Source organism: Esox lucius, chromosome 10 (genome assembly GCF_011004845.1).
Source record: "Esox lucius isolate fEsoLuc1 chromosome 10, fEsoLuc1.pri, whole genome shotgun sequence".
Lineage (NCBI taxonomy): Eukaryota > Metazoa > Chordata > Actinopteri > Esociformes > Esocidae > Esox > Esox lucius.
This window is the reverse complement of record NC_047578.1, coordinates 11,532,228-11,551,260: the sequence shown is the minus strand read 5'-3', so window position 1 is coordinate 11,551,260 and position 19,033 is coordinate 11,532,228. Positions and strand designations below refer to the sequence as shown.

Sequence of the window (19,033 nt, the reverse complement as noted above, 5' to 3'; positions counted from 1 at the left end):
CTACCTACCTCTGTCGATTTTGATCATGTCACATATCAGGCTGGAATTTAAAAAAAAATCTACTACTGTTTGCTAGCTAGAAGAAAAAAAAATGCAGGTACATTGACTCCCGTTGAACCTTAAGGAACCAACATTCTAGAGGGCTACAGACCCTGAGGTACGGCTACAGGAACACAACTGTTTATAATGGATTGTGACACGTGGAGGAAAACACATTCACTGGCCAATCACAACGGTTGAGTTTACAGACTGCTGACCTTACAAGAACTTGCAAGAGCACGACAAGATAAGGAAGACTTTGTCTGACACCAACACCACCCGGTCTGTATATCGCTAGGCCAATTTCCATTGTCACAAGCACATCGTCAATACGCTACAACCAGGATTCTCAGTCACAACGAGGTAGCTTTGTTGCGAGGCTATTACTGACACGTGCCAAGCGGGACACCTGGAAAATGTAAACAACCTAATTTCAGGGAAATCAAGGATGGAGGCAGAGACATTTTAATTTTACCTTTCTAGTGTTAACCTGGGTCTCTCCATCCAGCCTCATTGCCTGGGGGAGACGGTGGTCTCCAGACCCATCATTGGCAGAAGGCAAGATGAATTATGTTTCATAATAATTAGAAGTTCATCCTGAGGGAGTCTTGCAATACTCCGATGCACCCCATCTCAATTAAATGTGTTTGTTTTGATGTAGTTCTCCAAACACAACATGAAGGGACTGGGGACGAGCACAGGCTAGGGGAAGGCACACACTCACCGTAAACAAGTGGTCTAAGCTTTATGTTGCTCATGCAAACACACATCGTCGCACACGTACAAAGACATACACCACTGTAATATAGTGTCCGTGTTTATCTGGGTATATTAACAAGTTGCGTATTGACACAGGGATTGGCAACAGTCACTAATCCTACAAGCCACCGTACAGCACAGGAGATACTTCATTAAGAAAGCCACATAGGCATTTGGAGCTCTGGTGCGCCGTTTCTTGTTCCCTGGTGCTACAGCTTTTTAATAATGCCTTTCTAACAAGAACTATGAGAGCGTGAATACTATTAATACTGTTATTATTATTAATAAACATAATAATGATAACAACAAGCGCACAGCAGGAAAACTGAGTATCTAAATACATAAACTCATGCTTCCCAGCAATGCTGATAAAAAAATAAATAATAATAATAATTGAAGAATGGTTCCAGCCGACATAATAAATTAGGGTAAATAAATAGCAGCCCCTAACATAGTGTTGTCAGTGGGGTGTGTAGAATTGGCTAGCGGCAGCTTGGTTTGTCAGTGAATGTTTTCCTACTGTCGTTTGGCACGGGGTATGCTTAAAGGAACGCCTAATGCCAAATAAATAAACACATTTCATTATTTGGTTGAATTATAATTTCCTGCGGTCCCTGAGATGCGTAAGTCCGAAAGTGAAATGGAATGGTAAGTAGCTACGTCTATCCTCTGGGCGCATCCAAATACCGCGTTGTCCTAACCACCATCCGATCTAAATCACAGGAATTCCAAATGACTAGGTTTAGAGTAGGGACAGGCAGACTGATCGATGTCAACAGGGATGAAGAAGAGGACCCACCAGCACAATGACGGCGGCAGGTCCGACAAAGGCATATAGAAGCCCACCTTCCAGGGACAGCCAACAACTGAAGCAGCAGAGAAGGAAAAAAAAAAAAAAAAAAAAGTCATTAACATCTGTTGTACATAAAGCTGTGTTCTGTAAAATGCATTTTAGTCTGTTTAAATGACTAGTCCCTGGGAGGAGTCACTCCATTATGTCTCTTCAGGGGTTCGAAAGACTTCCAAAGAAAAAAGACCCACTGGCAATTAAATAAAAAGAAAAAAAGAAAAATATATATATATATTTCTCCGAATGTGAGAGTGCTTAAGAGATAGAGCAACGTTCACTACAAAATACATGAGCGCTACGAAAAACATTGTTGGGTATCAAGTAATGACATCACTGACATCTTAAGTAAATGGTTACAGGTTAAAAGTGAAAGTCTGTACTCACTAGCTGGGTGTACCATAACCTCTGGCTCTAGTGAAACCTACGGACACAGCTACAACGAGGGCTGGGAGACCTGCAAGAGGGAAGGGGGAGGGACAGCGAGAAGAGAGAAAGGGAGAGAAAGAGAGAAAAAAGAGAAGTACATGGAGAGAAGGTCAAAGGAGGGAGAGAAAAAAAGCATTCCTCAGAAGAGATGTAGCCTCTTAACCAGTGGTTCTCAAACCTCTAACAGGGACCCTCATCCATTCCGTGTATTAGATGTATTCTAGATATATATCAGACGTATTCTGTACTAGATGTATATAAGAGCAAGCTCACCTGAATGAACTAGTCAACTAATTATCAGGCACTTGACTAGTTGATTCAGGTTAGCTAATTCAAGGCTCCAACAAAACCGTGTGATAGCTGTGGGTACCCCCGGGAGAGGTTTGGGAGCCATTGCTCTTGGCAATACATCAGCACAATGTGTTACTTTATAACGGCGACATGGACCTTCGACTCAAACATAATATGCCACTGTCGACTAAAATGCAGCTGGACATAGAGCCATTGGTTCATGAAAAATTGTTCTGCCTGAGGCGGGAGAAATGACTGTAGTATGGCTGACACCGGGCTGGGTTTGTGTACTCTGAGAGGTCCCTGAGTGTCGGCTGCAGTTTAACTATAAGAGGATCCTCTGTAGTGGACTTCCTTGGGCTGCTGCGCGGTCTGTCAGCGCGCGTGCATTTGTCTGGGGTCATTAAGTCGTGAAATTAATTGTCCGTCCATTCGGCTCTCTTTGAGCTTGCGCATGCACGCACGAGTGAGATAGCAAGAGCGTGAAGAGAAGGTGTGTATGAAGTGTGTGTATGTGTGGGCATGCGTGCGTGCGTGTGTGAGTGAGTGTGTTTATGTTTGTGACAGAAAGATGCTGGGCCCTTAATGAGCTTGGCTCTGAAATATTCATGTAATTAACAAAGCTGTGATTATGCCAGCAAATGCAATTAGAAAATCCCACATTAACAAAAGAGATGTGGTGTGGCTGGGTGGGGTGCTAACTTGACAAAGTAAGATGCCCTTCCAAACACCAACACACACACACGCGCTCACACTAACTCCTCTACACCGCCTGTCGTTACCATGGTGACTGATTTTAATCAGAATTCATTGGAAAATTGCAAACAGCTAGGGACATATCCCTCACGAAATGTTCTTACTGTACCTCCCCCCACTCCCCATCCCTCCACCATTTCCTTGTTTAATGTTGAGTCAATCTGTCAGCCATCAAATCTGTGTGTGGCGGTCAGGTTGACATGCCAGCGTTCGTTGCTATGGCTGTTTCCCAAACTGTACCCTATTCTATCTTTAGTGTAGTAGTTTTCTCAAGAACCCAACGAACCCACTAGATAAAAGGAGGGCACTAAATTATAGTCAAATGTAGTGCACCAAATTGGGAACAGGACTTAATAAAGTTCACTGAAGAGGGAATAGTGTGTCATTTGTGAGTTAACCTGTATCAGCTAAGGGCATCTGTGACTTAATGGATCAGACCGGAGGATGGATGAGGAAAGCTAGGTAAAGGGATGAATGGAAGCAAGGCAGGTAATTGCTAGGTTCTCTTTCCCTGGATGTTACCTCTGTCAGGAAGATGTTATCTAATGGCATTTGTTATCATTTTGCCTCTAGCAAGACATTAGGTTGTGGTAAAAGACATATAGTAGGTTGTGGTATAGAACAGGCATTATGTTTTGGTATAAAACAGATATTAGGTTGTGGTATAGAACAGATAGTAGGTTGAGGTTGTGGTATTGGACAGGCATTAGGTTTTGGTATAGAACAGATATTAGGTTGTGGTATAGAACAGATAGTAGGTTGTGGTATAGAACAGATAGTAGGTTGAGGTTATGGTATAGGACAGGCATTAGGTTGTGGTATAGAACAGACATTAGGTTGTGATATAGAACTTATGTTATGCTGTGGTATAGAACAGGTATTAAGTTGTGGTATAGGACAGATATCAGGTTGGAGTATAGAACAGATATTAGGTTGTGGTATAAAACAGACGTTAGGTTGTGGTATAGAATATATATCAGGTTGTGGTATAGAACACAAATCAGGTTGTGGTATAGAACAGATATTAGGTTGTGGTATAGGACAAACATGTTGTGGTATAGGACAGGCATGTTGTGGTATAGGACATGTGAAAGGCATGTGAATCTACATCTATATTATAGCATGAGGACCCTGCATGACTGAAATAGTAACTGCGAGACTGTGTGTTGGTTTATCTGTGTGTGTGTGTGTGTGTGTGTGTGTACCTACCCCAGCCCAGGCACAGGAACCTTTTACGTATGAGGCGCGTCCTCATCTTGCCAATAACTGCCAGGTAAGACTGCCATGCTTCGGTCAGCACCCAGCAGAACGATGCCAGGAAGAAGAAATGCAGAAATGCTGCAGTCACAGTACATAGGCCCTACAGAGTGAGAAAGAGAGAGGACGAGAGACAGAGCGAGCGAGAGAGAGAGAGAGGGAGTGCAAGACAATAAGACCCAACCAAATCATAAGGAAACAAAACAAAAACAATGTCACACCAGAAAGATTCAACCCTGCGAAAAAATTTAATTAAAATGCTACCTCCTAAATAGAGAGTACACTGTTGCAAAGTACCAGATATTAAACTTCGATACGCCATGACCGTGTACAGACAGGTGGGCATAGCTTAGTCATCGACAATGGGTGCCACCTTGTTTTCCAGAGAACATGTGCACAATGCCTATAAGAAGAGCTTCAATTAGCCAAATGTCTGACCACGTAGGGAGAGACATCTGTCCCTCCGATCATACAGAATAAACATTCATAAACTCAATGCACAGGGATGGAAAGGAGCATACAGGACTAGAGAGAAAAAAAAGAGAAAGGAAAATAAGCAACATGTAATATATTACATATTACTTTACTCCCTCTCTGTTACCATCTTTCTCTCCATGTGCTGCTAAAGTCGCTTTATAACCCGATGAAACTGTTTACCACCTACTTTCTCTTCTGTCTTCCTCCATTCACCCCGCCCTTCTGCCAAATACTTTGCTACCCACTTGGAAAAATAGGTTGACATTTGCACAACATTCACTCAACCTGTTGAGGCAGCATGGTAGCCAAGAGGACAGGGCATCTCACCAGCGACGGAAAGGTTGCTAAATCAAGTCCCCTGAATTGACAAGGTGAATAATGGAACGTTCGCTCCCCGCGAGATTGCTCCCAGGTTCTTAGTTTATATAATGTGTGTTTTCTCACCTTGCCCAGAGTCTGAGACTGTCCGACCAGTATCAACATGTTGGAGGCCAGGATGGATAGACAGAAATTCACCAAGATGATAGACCTCTCCGACCGAATATACCTGAGAGACAACGGCAAAGGAAGAAGAGGAAGAAGGACATTAAGGGAAAAGGGAGAACTGTTTTGGAGATGAGGTTGGATTGACTTAGTCATGTGATGATTGCGCTGGTTTGCCATCTGCTCTGGATGGGCCTACTGTTAGATTAATGGTGCCAGCCTCTTCCCGTTCCCCTCTGCCACAGATGCCAGTCACCCCCACACCTCCCTCTCTCTAACACTTAATCCCCCCGTCTGAGTCTGGCTTTGTCATCTCCCATTTGTTTTCCATTACCCCTAATTGGAGTTTTGGCGTGGACTGTGCCACTGTCAGGCAAACCTAGGGGTTTTCTTCCTGTTAATCTCTGCTCGAAAGCTGTGCCCTCCGCATAAACACCCCACTGGTAGGTTACAGCCCAAATACAGACAGTGATTAAGTGCGCGTGTGCACGTGGGCGTGTTCACCTCCAGAAGGCAGCATAGATGAGCAGTAGGATGAGCAGAGCGGTGCAGGAGACCCCACAACCCACCATGAGGGGCACGGAAGGCAAACTGGATGGACCCATTTCCTGAAGAGAGAGAAACAGGAAGAGAAGGGAGAAATGTGGAGGAGATGGAAAGCGGAGAGATGAGAGTGAGATGAGAGACAAAAATAGAAGGTTAATTCATTGGGTGGCCTTAGGTCTCTGGCCCTAATACACAGAGTCAAAGATCATTAACTTGTCTCACCCGACATGCGGACGATTTTCTCTGAACCTGTCTACGTTTTCATTCTGTCTACGTTCTCACATGTCAGCCTAGTCTCTAAAGCAAATTGCACTACTTTGGACCAGAGCCATCAAAATGCAGTGCCATGTAAAAAGGTATAGGGTTCGATTTGGAAAGCTCAGTCTTAAGTTAAAGTCTGCACAGGTTGCTGGCTTTTCTGATTCCTTCAAAGTAATCTATTGTCCATATATTGTTCAATGTGGATTATGAACAGGGAGGTTTGAGGCCTGAATGCTGATTGGCTGGAATCCTTGGTATATCTGACATATTTACTACAGGTACGACAACATTTTTTTATGTGCAATTTATTAAGGTATAGACAAAGTTTCCTTTATTTCTGTTATCGAGGATGTAATCCATGCATGCAGTAACTTCAACAATTAAACACTGTTTTTCACTATGCCCTTTGATATGCATATACAGTTAGGGCCAGAAATATTTGGACACTGACACCATTTTCATAATATTGCTCTATACGCCACCACAATGGATTTGAAATGAAACAACTGAGATAGAATTGTCAAGTGCAGACTTTCAGCTTTAATTCAATGGGTTGAACAAAGATATTATATGAAACGTTTAGGAATTGCAACCATTTTCCTGCACAGTCCCCTTATGTCAGGGGACAAATTAATATAATCATAAAAAAAAAGTCTGGAACACAGGGACATCACCAAATGATGGGTTTCCTCCTTTGTGATGCTTTTCCAGGCCTTTACTGTAGCAGTCTTCAGGGGTTGTGTGTTCCTGGGTCTGTCTGCCTAAAGTTTTGCCTTCAGCAAGTGAAATGCATGCTCGGTTGGGTAGAGATCAGGTGATTGATTTGGCCATTGCAGAAGATTACACTTCTTTACCTTAAGAAACGGTCCATATGTAAAGCAGAATCCAATCAAATTCATTGATTTTGGCTGATTTACACTTCAGAATTCATCAAGCAGCTTCTGTCACATCATTAATAAACATTAGTGACCCAGTGCCACTGGAAGCCATGCATGCCCATGCCATCACGCTGCCTCCACCGTGTTTTACAACATCTGTAAAACACGGTGGAGGCAGTGTGATGGCATATGCTTCAGATCTTGAGCCATTCCAAGCCCTCTCCATACTTTTCACTTCCTATCATTCTGGTACACAATGATCTTAGTTTCATCTGTGCAAAAAATGCTGTTCCGGAACTGGGCTGGCTTTCCTAGATGTTCTAATCTGATCTTTCTATTCTTGAGGCTTATGAATGGTTTGCACCATGTGGTGAACCCTCTGTATTTGCTCTTGTGAAGTCTTCTCTTTAAGGTAGACTTGGATAATGATATGCCTACCTCCTGTAGAGAGTTCTTCAACTGGCTGGATGTTGTGAGGGTGTTTTTCTTTATCATGGAAAGGATCCTATGATCATCCACCACAGTTGTCTTCCGTGGACACCCAGTCCTTTTTGTGTTGCATAGCTCACCAGCGTGTACATTTCTCAGAATGTACCAAACTGTTTATTTAGCCACTCCAAATGTTCCATCTCTCTGATGGATATTCATTTTTGTTTCACTTGCATTGGGAACTCCTTTGACTGCATGTTGTGAATTCACAGGATCTGCTTCCAAATGCAAATGCCACACCTGGAATCAACTCCAGACCTTGTACTTGCTTAATTGATTAAGAAATAACAAAGAAATAGCCCACACATGTCCATGAAACAGCTTTTGAATAAATTACTTTTAGTCCCTTGAAAAAGAGGGGGTAACAAATTAAAGACCTGTAATTCCTAAACCCTTCCTCCAATTTGGAAGTGAATACCCTCAAATAAAGCTGAGAGACTGAACTTTATATAGGGGATAATTATTGGACAGTTTCATATTGGGAAAAGGTGTAATAAGCAGCAAAATGAACACATACTTGAAGGCCTTGTGCACTTAAATGTAATTAGAGCTTTACTGGAAGTTATTCTTGTATATGTACACATATACAGTGGATATAAAAATTCTACACACCCCTGTTAAAATGCCAGGTTTTTGTGATGTGAAAGTCATAAGTCACATTTAATGTGACCTATATTGTGAACAATTCAATTGAAAAACCAACTGACATCTTCAGGGAAAAATGAAAAATAAAAACCTTACAATAACCTGGTTGCATATGTGTGCACATCCTCTTATAACTTGGGATGTGGCTGTGTTCAGAATTAACCAATCACATTCAAAATCACATTTCCAAAGCATCAGAGGGATCTCATTGTTGAAAGGAGAAGGGTATTAAATAATTTCCACAGCATTAGATATACCATGGAACACCGTGAAGACAGTCATCATCAAGTGGAGAAAATATGACACAGCACAGACATTACCAAGAACTGGACGTCCCTCCCAAATTGATGAAAAGACGAGAAGAAAACTGGTCAGGGAGGCTTCCAAGAGGCCTACAGCAACATTAAAGGAACTGCAGGAATGTATGGCAAGTACTGGCTGTGTGCTACATGTGACAACAATCTCCGTATTCTTCATATGAATGGGCTATGGGGTAGGGTGGCAAGACGGAAGCATTTTCTTACAAAGAAAAACATCCAAGCCCGGCTGAAGTTTGCAAAAACAAACATCAAGTCTCCCAAAAGCATGTGGGAAAATGTGTTATGGCCTGATGAAACCAAGGTTGAACATTTTGGACACAATTCCAAAAGGTATGTTTGGTGCAAAAACCACAATGCACATCACCCAAAGAACACCATACCCACAGTAAAGCATGGTGGTGGCAGCATCATGCATTGGGGCTGTTTTTTCTTCAGCTGGAACTGGGGCATTAGTCAGGGTAGAGGGAATTAAGTTCCAAATACCAGGCAATTTTGGCACAAAACCTTCATCCGTCCGTTAGAAAGCTGAAGATGAAGAGGATGTTCACCTTTCAGCATGACAACGACCCAAAGCACACATCCAAATCCACAAAAGCATGACTTCACCAGAAGAATATAAAAGTTTTGGAGCTCAGACCTGAATCCAACTGAACATCTGCGAGGGGATCTGAAGTGGGCTGTGCACAGGAGATGTCCTCACAATCTGACAGATTTTGAGCGCTTTTGCAAAGAATAGTTGCAAATATTGCCACATCAAGATGTGCTATGCTAACAGACCCTAACCCCAAAAGACTGAGTGCTGTAATAAAATCAAAAGGAAGTATTACAACCTTTTCTCACCGACTATGTGTTCTCTTTGACCTTCTCCATGTACTGTAATAGATGAATACATTTGCCATGTCTGTAACCTCATACTTATACGCTAGTGAAAAGAAAAATAAAGACTGCCACTTAAGAGTTCCCACTGACTCAGGTAATCTTTAAACATGCAACAGCAAGATACACCTCTTAGATGTAACACTTTTAGTTGATCATTTTCACCTTGTTTCTTCCAATCAGATCAAGCTAAAAAATCAACAACAATATAATTACAAGACTTTTTTACTCATCTTAACCAAGCATAAAAAGTGTGGATGGCTATGAATTACTGGAAAGGAAATGTCATGTTACATACACACTGGTATTTTCCTCTTCTGCCTATAAGTCTATCATAGGGCAGCTGCCAAAATACTCAGCCACTTTATTCACAGTCACGCACACTACCATCTGAGATCTCAAAACTGTATTGTATATCATGTCCTTAATGCCAGAGCTGCCTGGTCAGGGTGCTATTAGCTTTCCTGACGCATCATCTTGGAACACGTTGCAGAAGGACCTGAAATTAGATCAGATTGTTGATAGTGAATCAGAGTATATATTTTTTTAAACCTGCACAGTTAAACTCTCATATTCAGATGAACCATTTCAAATATGATGAATTGTATGTTGTTTTTTCCAGTTTTTATGCTATACAACGTTTTTATTACCAAGGGTCATTTGAAAATCAAACTCAATATGATTATGATTGATTGAAAGTATGAATAAAATATCTTTCAATATTCTTTCAATTTATTTTAGTCAGGTATGTTAAAAAGCAACTTTCTGTGAAGTATAGGAATATGAATATAGGAAAAATCGAAAATATCACTTGGGTATGAATTCAAGAAATCACTGTATCAGAGTATTGCATTGCTCAATGTGCATGGTAGTCACGTGTGCAGTGAAACACAAGGTCTACTGTAGGTTCAGAAGTCAAAGGTCACTTCCAGACCCAGGTATACAGACTCTGACAGACATTAACCAGAGAAGCTTATGTAATTATCGGCATATATTATCTATAGTAGCTAGATAGGTTAGCTAGCTACAGGGCTGGCCCTGGGTACACGCAACATAGGTGGTCACTCAGGGCCCCCGGGCTCTAGGGGGTCCCAGTCTACTAGTGAGCCCCAGACCAATAAGGGGCGCCCCCAAATCAAATTTAGCTTAGGGCCCCCAAAAGTCTAGGGCCAGCCCTAGCCAGCTACCTCTTCTGACAAAAATGTCTTAAATTATGTCTTCAGTTATCCAAAAATAGTAAACATGACGGTTAAACTTATGATACACTACTCACTGATTCAAAAAACACCTTAGATAGATATAAAAGGCTGCTAATTTCATAATCATCACCAACATTAGAGTTACCAATTAGTTAGGGGTAGAACATAGTTGGCTCAAACATATCTCTTGATAGACTAGGTGGGATTTTGAGAAAACAGAGTTTACATACATGAAATAGAAGATTACTAAAAACGTGAATAAATAAGAGAGCAAATAACAAAGGCTGTCTGACCGCAAAAAATCTGTAATATAGAATTGTTGTCCACTTTAAGAGTACCACTAAAAGCTAAAACAAAGAAGGATTGTTGGAACCACAATGTATTTGTGGACATTATCTTATGTTTTAAATATACACCTATAGCTATAGCTACTCGAATATACAACATCTGAACCCAAAACGTTAGCTTGATTTACTCTAGCACCACAAAACACGGCAAACACTTTCATATTATGGAGGGTCAGCATTGTTATTGTTAAAAAAAGGATCCCAGCTCTAAGCGGATATATGAAGCCATAATGATTAGGTGAATCTATTTAATCCTATCTGATCTACACACAAGGTTAATTAATTTATTTCAGACCTCTCTACCAGTAATTCAATGACGTGTCTTCTCATTCCTGTGGAGTCCCTGATGGGCTAAAGGTCCACTTCTAATTCCCAGTCACACTTTACCTTAATTTACCCCCCAGAGTGTCCAACCTGCCCATCATCAGCTATGTCTATCATTTTATAAAGACACACACACACACACACACACACACACACACAGACACACAACTGCTTCTATTAAAGCGTTGTGATTTTCACTTGACTATGAACGACATACGGTCTCAATGGTCTCTATTATTGTGGATGAGAGAGAACTAAACACCAACTTCAACAAGACACAGAACGGGGATATCAAATTAAACGAGAGAGAGGAGGAGAGAGAACGCGAGAGGGAGGAAGACCGACAGAAAATGAGAGAGAGAGAAAAGGGAAAAAAAGAGAAGGCATCGGGGGAGTTCAGAACTCTCTTTTACAAAGGGAAAATGAATTACAAGGGAGGGAAGGAAACCAGGGAGCAGAATAAAGAAAAGGTAGAAAGAGATGTTGAATTTCTATGTTGTGTGGCAGGTCAAAGACAGTGAAATGGGTTTGCAGCTGAGTTTATATGATGGCCAAGCTATTGCACGAACATGCACAGGCCCACATGCATTGACACGTGCAAACACACCCACGGACTCTCAAACAAAACACCCTGGGATTACTCCATATATCTGCCATGTCTATTTACAGGAAAGGATTGGGGATATGGGCGCCAAGGTAGCCTCAGGGTAAATACTGTGTGGGAACGAGTGGTGAATTTGTGCTGTCTGGGTATTGAATGTGTGTATTAAAGCGGGAGCCCTGGACTGTCCGTGCTCTCGGCTTCCCGACTCCTTGGCTCTGAAGGGATGCTGATCACTACTTTCAACTTGCACGTATAACATCAGGTTTGTGTGTCTGTGTGTGAGTGTGTATGTGTGCATGAGCTGATGTAGAAAACTACTGTAGCTATTTTCAACTCAGGAAGTTTAACCTACTTATGTCTCACTGAACACGGTACTCTCTCTATCCTCTGCCCCCTCTATCTCATACTCTCTCTACCCACTGCCCCCTCTATCTCATACTCTCTTTACCCACTGCCCCCTCTATCTCATACTCTCTCTACCCACTGCCCCCTCTATCTCATACTGTACTCCCTCTACCCACTGTCCCCTCTATCTCATACTGTACTCCCTCTACCCACTACTCCCTCTATCTCATACTGTACTCCCTCTACCCACTGCCCCCTCTATCTCATACTCCCTCTACCCACTGCCCCCTCACTATCATACTCTCTCTACCCACTCCCTCCTCTATCTTACTACATCTCTCTACCCACTGCCCCCTCTATTTCATACTCTCTCTACCCACTGCCTCCACTATCTCATACTGTATTCCCTCTACCCACTGCCCCCTCTATCTCATACTGTACTCCCTCTACCCACTGCCCCCTCTATCTTATACTCTCGCTACGCATTTCCCCCTCTATCTCATACTCTCTCTACCCACTGACCCCTCTATCTCATACTGTTTCTACCCATAGCCCCCTCTATCTCTGAGTCTCTCTCTCTGTCACCCTCTATCTTACTACATCTCTCTCACTCCGTTTCACTATAATCTCTGTCTGTCCTACACATAACCTTTACTCTCTAGGCTTCTCTAAATGTATCTGCTTTTATCAGTGTCTTTGTGTGTCTGTATGTGTCCATTGGTATGTGTTCTTACTTAGCCACCTGGTCCATGTAGAAGGAGTAAACCCCCTCCAGAAAGAGCACCTCACTTTGGACCTAACGTTGGCATTACATGGGACCATTCGTATTAAACTAAAATGTACAATTGTTCCATAATGATAACTATACAAAGATCATTTTGCAACCATTTACGACATAGGCAGCAGACTTCCCTGCATGCGACTTTGATCACAAAACGGACCAGGGTTTGCATTGACACCAGAGGGCCACGTGATAATTGTGCTGACACCTGTGACATCAGCCTAATGGTGAAGAAGAGAAGGCCCTCAAGAACTGCATCATTGTGACACAAAGGAATGCCACGTTGGACAAGATGCTCCATCCAGCGCAACGGAAGCCAGGATCAGAGGCAGTCAATCCATGACCATCTGTTCCACTCCAGCCGGGCTGCAAAGGGCACCGTGCTCTGGCGAATTCGATGGAACCCCAAGGCCGGCGGCAAATGAGGGACTCGTGTTTTTGGCGAGTGGGACCTCCACAAGCTGAGTGGGAAAGAGGCTCTGGCTAGCGCCTTGGCTAACACCAGGCTGTTGCATTGTCACGGTCAGTGCGCTCCTCAGGTGGGTCAGTCTGGACACAGTGTCAATCCCCTCTACATTCGGGGACGCGCAAACCCCTATTCGTCACAGGAAGGATGTGTGGTGCGCGTTTCGAGCACCTCCACGTTTTCACTATTTGCACATGTCTTGTGTTCATTTCGCTCAGGACCTTTCGTTAGATATTCACACTGGCAAGCAGATGTTGTCTCTGCTAAGGACACCTGTCTTGCAGCCTCTAGCTGCATGACTACAAGCAGAGGTGAAACGTGCACCAAAGCAAGCCTGGTCCCATGCTAACAGCCAAGCCCCTCAACCCGTTGTGAATGAAGTAAGTCCAAGCTGGCTTTTGAAGAGTACAATCTGATTCATTTATTAATTACTGTAAATGTTGGGGGCTTATCTGTGCTTTCATTTTACCAGCAATTCCCTCTTCCGCGTCTCTCACCTCCAGCCCAGCCGTTTCAAAAAGTAATCGGAGCAAGAGAGCATGTCTTTGATAACAAGAGCCCCTCTGGAGGAGATCTGAATGTCATCAGCACAATCCTGTCCTGGGTTAGGTGGCTGCATATGGCTCGGGTCACCCCGGCAGACATTACAGCCACCAGTGTATCCAGGACCAAGTTAACAGCACTCCATGGGTAGTCTGTTTTCATGCCAACGCTGAGTGGGATTAGTTTATTCAGCTGCTTCCCACAGAAAACTTGGAGAGAGAAGCCTTTGCAAACAATCAATACAACATCCACACAAGGCTGAAGGAGTTGCATTTCCCTACCAGGGATGGAGATTTTCAGAGGCGTGGCCGTCGACACCCCTTCGTGTGACTAATGCGATTTCGAGCACAGACAAAAGATACTATTGTGGTTCCAAGTTAAAATTGTGGTTAAGTGGCATTCTGCTATTCACTTTCATAGATGGAATGCGTCTCTTCTGACTGAGGCAGCAACAGTCGGCGCACTGTAGACTGTCTGGAAGTGGAGCAATGAAAGATTCATTTTTAGAAGCCCTGTACGAGACAATGTTAATCTCCTTAAATGAGACTTAGTCTTCATGTTTCTTGGCTGTTTACATTGTTTGTTTCACATGCTTGGGTAGTTTTTCAACGTTAGTTTCGGTTTAAACTGCGAGCAAAGATGTCAGATTACTACACTAGTCAGATTCATGCTAGAAGGTGTTACAGGGAAGATATACTCCAGCAGACACAATGCAAGTTGTTAAATTATCAGACCAGCCTCCTACCAGTGGTAGCTGAACATATTTGTCTCATCTGTGATATTTTCGTTCAAAGGCTCTGGTCCCAAATGTTAATGGAAATTGAGCAATATATCTCATTACTTCTAACTGGGAATCCATTTAATATTTGAGAGACATTACACAGCACACTAATCCAATATTTGTTTCAAGGTGTAATTAGAGAAAAAACATTTGGGCTGATAAAAAATCTGAGTGGCTGATAGATTTTTTATCTACCTGCCACAGAGGCTGGTGGACCAAAAAGTTAATTTCTCCTTTCATTGCTATTCTATTTCACACAGACACACACAAACACACACACACAAACACACACACTTGTATTTCTATCCTTCCGGGGAGCAGATAACCCTAAAATAATCACTGTTTCCTAATCTTAACCTTAACCTTAACTTTAACCCAAACTTAACTTAGTGCATAACCTTATCTCTAATTCTAACCCATAATGCCTAAACCTGAAAATAACGTATGCACATACATTAATATAATTGCTCCAAAAGTGTTATTATTCATAGTTGGTCAAACTTATATTATGTGTTGAAACAGACAGAAATAAAAGGTACTGTGTGTGTGTGTGTGTGTCACAAAACAAAAATATTTAATATAATATATATTATATAATTGGTCACAACACTTAAATACATATTGTCCCAAACAAGCTTTTCAGTTAGCTACTACTGCTCATGTACAGCAGCTCCGGGCGTTGGGCCAGACAGCCAGCACTTGCTGGCGATGGGGAGTGCTGCACCAATGAGATCATAAGGATTTTATTAAATGTCTTTAAAGCACACTGTTAATGAACCACTTCGGGGCGTTAAAATGAACATTGGGGTCTCTGTTTCAGGTACACAGCTGGCGCTGAAGACCAAGTTGTAATCAACATGTAATAAAATACATCACAAATCAGGTAGTGACATCATAGAGAACACCACCTGTCTAGAAATAAAGCAGACGTGACCTGATATACCAGACACCTGCCTCAAACACGCCTCAGCATCAAAGGTTAGACAATAGAGAACAACACACTGACCTGGTATGAACAAGAAAAAAACATAGCTGCTAATGGACACGATGACCCATTGTGGCTTGAAAACACATATAGAGGTCAAGCAAGCCATATATTAACAAAGCTAACATAGCAATACAACTTGTCAAAGGCTGCTATTTCACACAATATGGAAGTTGAATAGAATCAGCACATATTGAAGCGAATTCCCATTTAACGCTCCTGTGTTCTTGGATTCCTTAGTAAACTCAGGAATCAGAAAACCCAGGAGTGTTAATGGGACTTGTTAACCCTGACTCAAACCTTTTCTCTTCACAAATAATACACACATCTTCATCCCTAACCTCAACCCTGATTCAAACATTATCCCCTTCACAAATAATACACACATCTTCATCCCTAACATTAACCCTGATTCAAACATTATCCCCTTCACAAATAATCCACACATCTTCATCCCTAACCTTAACACTGATTCAAACATTATCCCTTCACAATAACATACACATCTTTTAATCCCTAACATTAACCCTGACTCAAACATTATCCCTTCACAATTACTACGCACATCCCTAACCTTGTCCTTAACTAGCCCTGCAGTAGCCTTCTATTCTTCTGTGTGTCGTTCATTACAATCCCTGTTCAGAGGTTCATACTTCCCCCTGGACAAACATCAAACACTGATGTGAGACAGAAAAATCACTTGGCAAATGTGCACACACACACACACACACACACAGACAAGCACCCACCCACACACACACACAAAGACCAGCACCCCCCCCCACACACACACACACACACACACACAGACCAGCACACACACACACACACACACACACACACAAACACACGAGTCCAAAAACACACACACACACACACACACACAGATTCCCAGAGGAGAGTGTTTGTCCTTCAGACTGTCTCCTTCAGACACTTAACATGCAGGGCAGTCAGTTACTTGTGAGTGTATGTGTGTGTGTGTGTATATATGGGTGTGTATGTTTCCCACAGTATCTGGGGATCTGTATTGTGTGTTAAACTGCCTTGAGGTTTCATGACAGAGCGCTGGGGTGCGTGCGTGCGTGCACATACACACTGAAACCAGACATTTCTATGCATCTGTCCTTCACACGTCCGGAAGGACCCGCGGACAGTGTTTCCTCCTGATGCCTTCTTTTTCCTTCTCTAATCCGTGTCTTTTCACTACACCACTGTTCCCTGGCTCCACCTCTGACCCCATCCTCCCTGTTCCCTGGCTCCACCTCTGACCCCATCCTCCCTGTTCCCTGGCTCCACCTCTGTCCCCCCCTCCCTGTTCCCTGTCTCCAACTCTGTCCCCATCCTCCCTGTTACCTGTCTCCACCTCTGTCCTCATCCTCCCTGTTCCCTGTCTCCACCTCTGTCCCCATCCTCCCTGTTCCCTGTCTCCACCTCTGTCCCCATCCTCCCTGTTCCCTGTCTCCACCTCTGTCCCCCCCTCCCTGTTCCCTGTCTCCACCTCTGTCCCCATCCTCCCTGTTCCCTGGCTCCACCTCTGTCCTCATCCTCCCTGTTCCCTGTCTCCACCTCTGTCCTCATCCTCCCAGTTCCCTGTCTCCACCTCTGTCCCCCCCTCCCTGTTCCCTGTCTCCACCTCTGTCCCCCCCTCCCTGTTCCCTGTTCCATTTCTCTAAGGTCTGCGCAGATCTGTCGTTCACTCCAACATTTCTGTGGCTTCTTATCGACATCATACTGTGAATATCTCACTGCACAGACATCATTCTGGAACGAGTGGAGCCAGAGACAAGACAGACAAAATACACACACACCGTCTCACTGCACAACATGCATAAAACACCGGTCTCACTGTACCACACAACCTCCGGCTCCACCCCCACTCCTCCCACTCTCTCCCTTCATGCCCCTCTCCCTTCATGCCTCCCTCCCTTTTCTATTAAACATGGTGGTTAATCTCTCCCTCTCAGCCGGGCGCTCCCTGGCCCAGGATAAGCTGTTGGAGATAGGCTGCCGATATTCAGCTGTGCTCCAGCACCCACACCCTGCCTGGATGCTTGGTGTTTATTTGGAAGATCCCTCTCACTATAACAGAGCAATGCTGAGTGAGTCAAAGTGTTAGAAAAGATACTATTAAATGTTAGTTGAAACAAATAACTCTTTAACACACACCTATAAATTGCTGAGGTGGGATATACCTAGCCACTGAATCATAAACTTTAACCCCTGCCTCCAGGGCCTGTATGCTAGGTAAATGGTGTAATGGCCCTGATACACATATCGCTAAAACACAATTCATAAATGTCACCAGGCATTCCTGCCTATTGCTCTGGCGACCATATGCTGGGGAAAAAAAGAAGAGCCAATGTTATTCAATGGGAGAGATCAGAGAGAAAATAGAAGAGTATGGGGGTAGACAGATCCAGATTCTAGGTTAGAATGACCATGGATATTTCCTATTACTAATGGGACTGGCATTTCGCTTGTGACCGGAATGCCTTATTATTCCCTCCACTTGGGAATGTTTGATGCTTTAAGGACTTGAACACTTTAAGGACGGAAGTAATAAAATAATAAAAAGAACCAAAAGAACAAAACTGATGGGTCAAATTAAAGCCCAGCACCTCAAATGAACACAGGGAACTCCCCAAACCACTGAACTGAAAATGTCTCTGACCTTTCTGGATAGATAGACACTACTTTCACACCTGACAGCAATTACAGCATGTGGCTGAAGGAGATCTATCTTATGAATTAAAGCCTCACAGAGGCCAAAGTTGAAATGCACAATCTCTCTCACACACTGGCGCACACACACGCTAAAATAACGATTTAGTTGGTGTTAGCATTCTACTGTAGAAGGAAATAAAGTTTTGGTATTTCAAGGGCTAAAATACTAGGGAAGGTGGACATAGAATATAAGGGCAGTGATGGTGACTGAAAACACAACACAGGTTTACTCTGCACACACACCAATCTAGGTAATGGAGCACCACTCAGACCAGAAAGAAAAACTACAGAAAGCACAACACATAGAAAAAAATAAAAATAAGAGGGGGAGCAGGAGACAGGAGAGAACAGGAGATGGAGAAAGATATGGAGGGACTGATGTAGAGCGAGAGCAAACAGAAAGAAGGGTAAGGAAATGGGGGAGAGAGATACAGGTAGCGTGAGGGAGAGAAGGGGTGAGGGGAGAGCAAAAGACAGAGAGAGGGAGACGGAGAGAGAAACAGAGAGGGGGGAAAGCGGTATGGAGAGCGTGTGGGGTAACGATTGGACACTAGATGGGAGGGTGTTAGGAGATGGTGACT

At 43.2% G+C, this 19,033-nt stretch overlaps 1 protein-coding gene across 13 annotated transcripts in view; it reads right to left on the bottom strand.

Annotated features, from left to right (window-relative positions):
• Nucleotides 1–19,033, bottom strand: part of adgrb2 (adhesion G protein-coupled receptor B2) — a 282,713-nt gene that overhangs the window by 58,083 nt on the left and 205,597 nt on the right. For all 13 annotated transcript variants that reach the window (XM_034294722.1, XM_034294727.1, XM_034294730.1 and 10 more), the window contains 5 exons: nt 5,843–5,946; nt 5,300–5,402; nt 4,331–4,481; nt 2,033–2,102; nt 1,598–1,664 (listed from right to left, as the gene is read on the bottom strand). In XM_034294722.1, the coding sequence (XP_034150613.1) occupies nt 1,598–1,664; nt 2,033–2,102; nt 4,331–4,481; nt 5,300–5,402; nt 5,843–5,946 (495 nt within the window). The remainder of the gene's footprint in view (nt 1–1,597; nt 1,665–2,032; nt 2,103–4,330; nt 4,482–5,299; nt 5,403–5,842; nt 5,947–19,033) is intronic.